The sequence below is a fragment of the Coffea arabica genome, chromosome 5c (genome assembly GCF_036785885.1).
Source record: "Coffea arabica cultivar ET-39 chromosome 5c, Coffea Arabica ET-39 HiFi, whole genome shotgun sequence".
NCBI classification, from domain to species: domain Eukaryota; kingdom Viridiplantae; phylum Streptophyta; class Magnoliopsida; order Gentianales; family Rubiaceae; genus Coffea; species Coffea arabica.
In genome coordinates this window covers 39,429,894-39,439,746 of record NC_092319.1, presented here as the reverse complement: position 1 = coordinate 39,439,746, position 9,853 = coordinate 39,429,894, and the positions used below count along the sequence as shown (strand labels likewise).

The following is a 9,853-nucleotide window of genomic DNA, read 5'->3' as shown; positions in this document are numbered from 1 at the left end:
TTTAAATAATTGGTATGGTATTAAAAACATTCTAAAATTTACCTAAGTCATATTTTTAAAAATTTTAATGGTAATGCTAAATTGAATAATAATACATAATGCAACATTAAACAATATTTTTAAATGATATATATATTATATATATGTGGAATATAAAATAGATAACATAATATGATTATATATATGTAATATGAAATTGTTGTAAAATAATTTATTTGGTAAAAAGATTTTTTTGAATGTTAGATTACTTTTTTTTTTTACGTAGGGCAATGCTGTTTTTAAAAAAGACAATGATAATTGATTTAGATTTTATCTAAAATTAAATATGAAGAAATGAATTCACAAAGATCAAAATAATTTTTAAATTGTATCTCAAGTTGAATTTTTGGTTAAAAATTCAGAAGAATGTTTAGTAAATTTATTATCAATATTATGCATATATAAATAAAATTAAATAAAAAAATAAAAATAGAAGTGGCCCCCCACGGCCGCGGAGCACTTGCAGGGGTAGATGGGTAGAGACAGACCGAGGACAGGCGAAGGCTCCCCACTTCAAGCCTCCCTTCAACTTCGTGGATTTTTCCTCTCGACAATGTCGTCGTCGTCAACGTGAACGGCAACGTCTTTGCCCTTTCGGTGGTGGCCCTCTACTAATAATGGAGTGTTGTCGCTTTTACTTGTCCGTGCAATGATGAAAAGTGAACAGCAAATCATCAGGAATTAAGCTAAAACCTTATCACTTGTTAAAAGGGATAATTTCAGAAATCTCCCCTGAGGTTTCTAATAATTTCACTTGACTCCTCTAAAGTTTAAAAAATACACCTACCTCCCTTGTCCATTTAAAATGACAATACTAACCTTAATATTTTTAATAAAACTCTCTTTTTGTCATATTTATGCAAAGGATTGATTTTATAATTTTTTTACCATTTTCCTTCTTATTTGTTTCTCTTATATTTCATTAGACTATATATATATAGTTTGCTTCCCCTTTTTCGTGTGTCCGAAATACTTCCCTTTAGTCATCAAAGTCTTTGCCGCACCATTTCCTGGAAATGTCCCCTGCTTCCTTTTTCCACAATAGTATGATCTCGTCAAAGTAATTTGGGAAAATAAAAAAAAAGGAATATTAACAATCTCTAAGTAGGTTGTAAATTTTACAAAATTTGTAACTGGGGCATGGGTTATTACTTATGAAGTAAAGCAACTATTAATTTTATTGTTAAATAACTAAATTACCCTCATGGCAATATCTTACTGAATAAAAGTGTGTTTATTGATGTGTAAATATTCATTCAAATATGCACCTATGATATATGTGCATATACAAGTGCCCTTATATGCACATAAGGGTTAATTTGTAATTTAGCTTGCAACAAAAATTTTCTTTTTTTTTATAATATGTGAATAATAGCCCTTACCCCAAAAACAACAGTCGATATAAAAGATTATTCATACCAACAGTGGCAAAATTGTCCAAATCCTGTGTCATAAAAGCATAGCAAAAAAAAAATCCATAAAAACAATCAATTATACCAACATTGTGGCAAAACTATTAATCTTTTGACTTTTTGCATATGAAATGGGGAGGAAGACCTTGACTTACATATTGTAATGCTCAACTCTTTAAATCACTCATGGTCTCCCATTAGTTCAACTTTTACCATTGATTCCTCAATACTCAACAATCATACTCGTAGAAAATCAAAAGAAAAACAGAAAAAAAGTACATACCTTTGGCAGTCTCAAGACTTTCAGCCTCCTGAAGCTTGCTTGTAAAAATTTCAGGTACAGTAAGATCATATCCATCACAATTTTGTAATTGTCAGAGTTGTTCCTTATTTCATCAAGTACATAATTGCTTTACTTGGAACAAAAATCTCAGTTCAATTGTTGGAGTCCTAATTCAATATTTTTGGAGCTGCTTCTTAGTAGTGAAAACTAACGGAAACATAATACACACTTTTGTGTATTGGCAGGGTCTCAGCGTCTTCAAGATAACTTGGCCGGAAAATTTTGGTTGTCCAAGATTGTAAGGTAAAAGGATATCATACTCCATCTTACTATTGAAATTTTTTCTCACTGCCTTCATGTTATATATGGCTTTTCGAGGCATAAAAATCACAGATTACTTCCTTTTGTTTCAACATGGATTGCTTTCTTCATGCTTTTCACATCGTTGGCATTTTTGGGCAAGAAAATTGAATTTTATCATAGTTGCGAATTCTTATTAACTTTTGGAGAAGATAAAATGTGAACAGAGGCTGTATGTGGGCTGGATCTAGGCCGTAATGTATATGTGTGTGTGTGTATTTATTTATTTATATTTATATATTAGCCCAAACATATTCTTATGTGTATAAATTAGCTTAGTCTCTCATATATGTTTGTGAATGTATTAATTCAATCTTCCCAATCATCATTTTTTTTTGGATGCTTACTATTAGATCTTGTTGAATCTAAGTCAAAATCCAAGTTTTGGTGTCAATTTTATGGTATAAGCAAAAGGATAAATACACATATACACACACACATTGGTATTTAAGTTTAAATTATCTCTATCCTGACATTTAGTAATCAATGGTACAGTGTTCAATAGATTTTTCTTTTTTTTGAATTTAAAAGTAGATGCAACTCTCAAGAGAGTTGCAATATACTTTTTTGGATTTAAAATTATGTGCAATTCTTTGGATATATCTGTAAGTGCAATCGTTTGGATTCCTAACTTGTAGCCAGCGTTGCATCTCATGCTTTGAGGTAGGCAAAGACAAATTGGTTGATAATCGAGGTATTTGATCAAATACAATTCCACTAGCTTTTCTTTGGACACTTCCGGAACTTCCTTCACGAGGGCCATTATTATTATAGGTGCAAAAGTTTTGTTATTAATTCTTTAGAGAAGATAAATGTTTGGACTACTAGCTTGATAAATTCCAGAGCTTACCACGAAAACCTACCTTGATGTTTGGACTACTAGCTTGATAAAGGACAGAATGAGACGATCCAAACCTGGACCTAACTAATACTACCAAAACTAGATCCGGGGACAGGATGGATCTATAGGAGTAAATTGATCCTGTTGAGTGTGGAAACATATTCGGATCTTGGCCTTAATCTTATAATTTATAAGCTTTTACATAAAATCTTGAATTTTTATAAAAATTTTCTTACACCAGATGCATATCAATTTTTTTGTTATAAAAAAAAAGTTGCATATCAGTTTCATTTACTAAAATGCATAATTGAAATTTTAATTTAATGTACTCAAAATTAAAATTAATGAAATAAAAAATTACACAAGGTATCTAACCCAAAGGCTAATGAAGTAGGTTTTCGTGCATAGCTCTTCTTTTCTTTTTTGTTTTGGGACAAACAAAGAACATGCATTTTCCTGATGAAATTTTTTTAACAGATGAATCAAGCACTTAAAAAAAAAAAAAGTTAGCCGCATCAAGTGGGATAAATTTACACCACAAAATCAATGGTGCGATGATCGAAATATAATACAAACTTTTATATTTTGACAGAGTTTTGTAGTTCTCAACTTCTTGAAGATAACTTTTTCTCATTTCAAGTTACAATGATATCACATTCAACCTTGATTTTGTAAATTTTTGTAGTTGTATATTTAGATTTCTAAGGCCAAAAAATCTTGATCACTTTTTTTTGCCCTTTCAATACATAGACTGCCCTCTTCAAGCTTTTTATAGGGAAAATTGTTCAAAATATCCCTTACATTTTGTAAAATAACTATTTTCGTCCCTTGCTTTTAAAAGTGTAGTTTTACGTCCCTTACAAATTCCTTACAAATTCATATTGATCAAATTTGGTTCCTACCTAGGTTTCCTACCAATTTTTAGTCGGAATCCATTACGTGCCTTGCATGTGATTATTTTTTAGGGGTAAAATTGTCAAATCAATTTTATATAATCTGACTCATAGTCCCTCACATTTCGCAAAATGAATTTTTTCGCCCCTCATATTTCACAGAATAAATTTTTTCATCCCTCGCATTTTATAAAATAAATTTTTTTATCCCTCATTGACTATGTATATGAATAGTTTTTTTTAATCCACGTATATATCTATTTGATTTCACCTGAATAATACGAATAGCATATAACATATCTCTATTTGATTTCACCTCAATAAGTTAATTGTAATTGTCCACATGCTATTCAATAGATATATACATGGGTTTAAAACTAACAATTTTATTTTTAACCCATGAATATATTTATTTGATTTCACCATGTGAATTTGTTCAATATTTGTGGCCTTTTTTCTTTTAGTAAATCTTCATTTATTGAACGATTTTTCCCTTTTTATATAATGGACATTTTTTGGCAAGAAATTCGGATATTATTATAGGTGCAAAAGTTTTGTTATCAATTCTTTAGAGAAGATAAATGTTTGGACTACTAGCTTGCTAAATTCCAGAGCTTACCATGATGTTATACTTTATAATCAACGATCATGCATATCCCCTTCTCCCTGATTAATTCAGATATGCAGTTCTCTAAAAAGAACATGAAAATTTTTGAGTTTAAAAATGTCTTCAAGGGCCAAATGAAATAGAGTAATATTAATAGGAAAAATAGAATAGTCAATTAGCAAAAATTCGTTTGACATATTAATGAGATAATGGTCAAAAGCTTGAAAATCGAAAGTGCCTTTCTGTAATAATATTTGATGTACCTAAATTAATTATACGTTTGCAAATTCGTAGAGTAATATGATATTTAAATATTGTATTTTTGCCAGTGGGAAGAATCATAGATGAGCTTGTGTTATAAACTTTATTAAGCAACGTGTAGACCAAGTTTGATATATTCTTGAATTTTATGAGACCTTTAATTGGACTATTTTGTCGAATGAGACGCAAGGAATGGTGAGTAATTCGACATACACACCAACTGACCGAGTTCAAATTTGTCAAACTAAGTTTGGAAATGCCCTGTTTCAAAATTTTCCAAAAGAACATCAAGATTCTTCTGCTGCCTTTATTGAACAACGTTATTGGTTGATAACTAGACTTCTTAGAGATTCTCTTGCACTTGATAGGTAAGGGAGTTCACTACAAATTAACAATGGAGGCACTTGGGAATTTGGCATTAGACAGAGGAAGGAGGTATGTCAACTTAGATGATAATCTAAGGTCGCTCGAAACCAAGTTGCGAAGATTAGTCGGCAGAAAATCTGACCTGGGGTCGCAGATGACAGATGCAGAAAGATTAGGTACTAAGAAAAGGAAAAGGGGGGTTGAGATTTGGTTTGAGGAGGTAGCAAAAATAGAGACTGAATTCGTTGCATTGAAAACGAGCATAGAACAGGGTAATCTTCTAAGAAATGCATTTAGCAGTGGGGATGGAGTGGAGAAAATGGATGCAATTGTAGAAGACCTTATTGAGCAAAGTAAGCATTTTGATGGGCTTTTGCTTGAGGCTTTTGAGAGCAGAGGTGAGCCACGAGTGACAACGAAATTATTTGGGGAAATGTTTGACAGAGGTTTGAAAGCAATCTGGGCGTGGTTGGTCATCGATAGCATCTCAAACATTGGGATTTATGGGATGGGCGGTGTGGGTAAGACTACATTGGCGAAACACACCCATAATCATCTCCTTGAGAGAACTCAATTCAAGGTTTATTGGATTACTGTCTCTCAAGAATTCAGCATCAAAAGGCTGCAAGATGACATTGCTAAACGCCTAAGGCTTGATCTGTCACATGAGGATGATGAGGATAGCAGGGCAGCCATTTTGTCCAGGGCATTGGTGAAGCAGTCCGTCCTCATACTCGATGATGTTTGGCAAGAAATTTCTTTCGAAAAGATTGGAATTCCTCTTGGTGCAAACAAATGCAGAGTGATCTTGACCACTCGGTCACTGGTATTATGCAACAGGATGAGCTGTCAAAGGGTATTTGATGCTAAAACTTTGGCTACGAATGAAGCTTGGGATTTGTTCAAACATACACTTGACACTAAGACAGTGCTTCATGAAGATGTGGAAGAAATTGCCAAGTCCATCGTGAAAAGGTGTGCGGGTTTGCCTCTTGGTATTATCACAGTGGCTGGAAGCTTGAGAGGTGTGAACGAGATCTGTGAGTGGAGAAACGCATTGGAACAATTGAAAGCATGTTCGGTGGGGCATGATGAGATGGAACGAGATGTGTTTCCAATCCTGGAATGGAGTTTCAATCGCCTGAATAAATGTGAAAGGAATTGCTTCTTGCATTGCTGTCTTTATCCGGAAGATTGGAAAATAAAAATAAAGGGACTAATAGACCTCTTTATTTGGGCAGAGCTGATGTCAAACAGGGAATCATGGTCAAAAGCATTTGATGAAGGTCAAACGATATTAAACAAACTGATAAGAGTTTGCTTGCTGGAAGAAACAAAAAATTTCATGGGGGATGACTGTGTGAAGATGCATGATTTGGTCAGAGACATGGCATTAAGGATCACGCATGGAAACTCCAAACCAAAGAGCAGCAGAGATGATGTACCACGATTCTTGGTGAAAAGCTTAGGATGGAGCAATTCAAAAGTAACACTGGAACCAAAAAAATGGACACAAGATCTCCATGCAGTTTCCTTCTATTCAGATATGTTTCAACATATAAAAATAGAAGTTCCACCAGCCTGGTCACCAAATTGTCCTAAGCTCTCAACCTTGTGTCTTTCTCAAGTTATCATAAAAGAAATCCCAGATTCATTCTTTCGGTACATGTGTGGACTTAAAGTTTTGAATCTATCTCGGTGCCAAGGCATAACAGACTTGCCTAATTCTGTTTCAGACTTGGTGAATCTCACTGCCTTGATTTTGAGGGATTGTAATGACCTCCGATCTGTGCCACCACTGGGAAAGCTCAAGCAATTGAGGGATTTGGACCTATCATCGACTGAGATTGAGGATTTACCTCAAGGTTGGGAGTCACTGATCAACCTCGAAACATTTAACTTGAACCAGTGTCCGACTTTTAGTCGAAAGATAATAATACCAAAAGGGACATTTTCCCAATTTCACTGTCTTCAACGGTTATTTTTTCCACTCGATAGTATGGTACAAGTTAATGATTCGGAAGTGCTGAACCAATTAAAAAGTTTTATAGGATGTTTGTCTTTCACGGACTTCTATAAAATTACTCAGTGGCCAAAATACTATATTGTTTATATCAATGACATCTTAACTGAGGGTCCGTTTTATGACTTTGAGGACTGGCAACAATTGTATTTCCATCAGTGTAAGCTTGGTAGAGGATCAAACTATCTACCAGATGATATGAAAAGTCTGATAATCGAGGAATGTGAGGGCATGGGCATTAGGTGCTTGTCAGATGTTTTTAAGAATTTTATAAATTTAAGCCACTTATCTGAATTGGAAATCAAGGATTTGGTTGGAATAGAGTTCCTCTGGCAATTGTCCTCTGCTTCTCCACGTGATCAGTTGGAAGTCTCGTCTTTTAGTCCACTCTGTCATCTCGAAGTGCTACGCCTCACGAGGTTGCCAAATCTGGTTGGTCTTTTTTGCGGAGAATCAAAACCATCATATTTGCTTCCAGCTAGCACCTTTTCTTCCCTTAGAGAGTTGTGGGTTTCTGAATGTCACAGCATGAAGCAGCTATTCACAGTGCAGTTGCTGCAGAACCTTCAAAATCTTGATAAATTATACGTTTACGGTTGTGAAGGACTGGAGGAGATAGCAGCAGATGGCAACGGAGAAGGACAAGGAGGAGGAGAAGGCATCCAATTGACTTCAAGTGGAGGAGGCACTACCATGATCAGCCTTCCAAATTTAAGGTGCTTGAGTCTGGATATGCTTCCACAACTGAATAACATTTGCAAGGCAGCCATGATCTGCGATTCAATTGAGAAGATTAAAATATTTGATTGTCCAAAGGTAAAGAGGCTGCCTTTGTTTCCTCCTACCATCAACGGACTATCATCTCTTCCCAGCACTCTTTGTAAAATCAGGGGAGATAAAGAATGGTGGGAATCACTAGAGTGGGACAATCCTTGTGCCAAAAATGCCCTTGACCCATTTTTTACCGCACAGCCGTGAAGTTCATTTCTTTGTTGAAGACTGCCTGTTTGATCAAAATCCTACCTGGTTCTCATGTACGTGTTTTTTTCCCTTCCTTAAATGTTACCAACTATCCCTTTCTTTTGAGCATTTTTCTCCCCAAGATGATCTGCTTCTCCACTAGCATAGAATTTGCTATTGTGTACGAATCGAGATTAACACTTTTTGTATTGAGCTCAAGTTTTTTTTTTTTTAACTTTCTTGAGGTGCAGAACTGCTAACGCCTTTTGAGTTGTTCCGATGGGAAAATGGATTTAAGTACATTAGTTTCTCTTCTTTCTTCTTATTTATTTTTGAGCTCAACGTCATTATTTTTTACATTAGTAGAATTGCAAAGTAATTTACATGATCGTACCATGGATGAATTAGCTTTGTGTTTCTGACTATACTGATCAAGTGTTATTTGTCAGTATTTCTTAGGTTATAGGTAGCCACAAAATTGCCACTGCAAGAGGGGTGATGTTGCAAAAACAAGTGTTAATTGAAGCCTTGTCCACCAGTACAAAAATTCCTTTCAAAACATGCTTCTTCTTTAGCTGTATTACAGTTGCTATTTTTCATCATGTTTAGCTTTCTATTCCTACCTAGATGGTGTTTTTTCTGTACATGATTGTAACTGGAGCAATGATACAGTTTTTTGCGACTATTCCTTGATTACTAACAAAACTGTTTTGGGGTATTATGCCAAAATTTTTGGTCATATAGTACTCCAAGAATACGATTTCGCTCTACCAATTTAAACCTTTCTAGGTGCGTGCTTTTTCCAGATTTCCATGTCAAGCAATTATATATCCCGTTCCACTGATAATTCATTAGTTGATTCATCAGGCAAGATGGAAATGTTGTTCAACGTTTTCATGTTATAATTGCTGAAAGCTAGTTTTTCAGCTGCAGCTGATATGGAATTCTGGCAAATTCTATTGCAGCACTCATTAGTGGTATCAATATTATTACATGTATCTAGAGGTCTTAATGAAGCCAGAACGCTGTCAACCTTGTAAACATCTACAGTAGGGCACGCAGCTGCAGCAAGATTGCTTAGGCCTATTGAGCATATCATGCCAAGGTTCTCATTGGCACCTTGACTTTCAAGGATCTGAAATGCAGTAACTGGCATGTGTTTCATTTAATGCGAGCATTCCAGTGTAGTTGCTTGACTGTCTCAGCAGAACTAGAAGGCTGGCCTCATATTGAGGACGACAAACCACATTTGCAAGATATGGTGCAAGGGAAGACCAGCAATCAGTTGCTATCACACTCAATATACTTTCAGCTGAAGAAAAATTCAACATAAAACATCCTGAAAAAATCAACACACAATCAATCAGCAATTAATAACAACCTCTTATCTAGGTGAACATGAAGATTAAAGCAACTTTAAGATGTGGGATTTTTTTTTTTTTTTTTTTTGGGATGAATGGATGTCATCGTCAATGTCTTAGTCTGGCATTAGTTTAGATACTTATGAATATAAACAAAGAAGAGAAGATAGGCCGGTCATTCCATTTATAAAAAAATACGAGACTTTATTTTTAACTAAGTAATTGGGTGTGAGAGCAAAATAAATCAAAAGATTCACAGGTATAATAAATGCGAGTATGTGTGTTGGGCTCATCTAGTTCAATAAAATAAAGATTTGTGAGATAAAATCCAAATCCAACAAAATAACGATTTATGGGATAAAATTCAAATCTAACCATATGCGTTCACATATTACATTGGGTATAATGTAAATCTGACAAGTGCCCTTAGACACTGGTTAGAAATAT

General features: G+C 34.5%; 1 protein-coding gene across 2 annotated transcripts; it reads left to right on the top strand.

Moving 5' to 3' along the window:
* Nucleotides 1–1,578: 1,578 nt before the first annotated feature.
* Nucleotides 1,579–8,827, top strand: LOC140007736 (putative disease resistance protein At4g10780). 2 transcript variants are annotated; one of them, XR_011815119.1, is made up of 4 exons: nucleotides 1,579–1,788; nucleotides 1,980–2,037; nucleotides 5,065–8,119; nucleotides 8,495–8,827. XR_011815119.1 is itself a non-coding variant. In XM_072050877.1 (3 exons), exon 3 carries the CDS (start codon nucleotides 5,091–5,093, stop codon nucleotides 8,061–8,063), a length of 2,973 nt encoding a protein of 990 aa, XP_071906978.1. In that variant the 5' UTR covers nucleotides 1,579–1,788; nucleotides 1,980–2,037; nucleotides 5,065–5,090; the 3' UTR covers nucleotides 8,064–8,370. The 2 variants fall into 2 exon arrangements, 1 of the variants encoding a protein (XP_071906978.1); XM_072050877.1 differs by lacking the exon at nucleotides 8,495–8,827 and having other exon boundaries at nucleotides 5,065–8,370.
* Nucleotides 8,828–9,853: the final 1,026 nt, after the last annotated feature.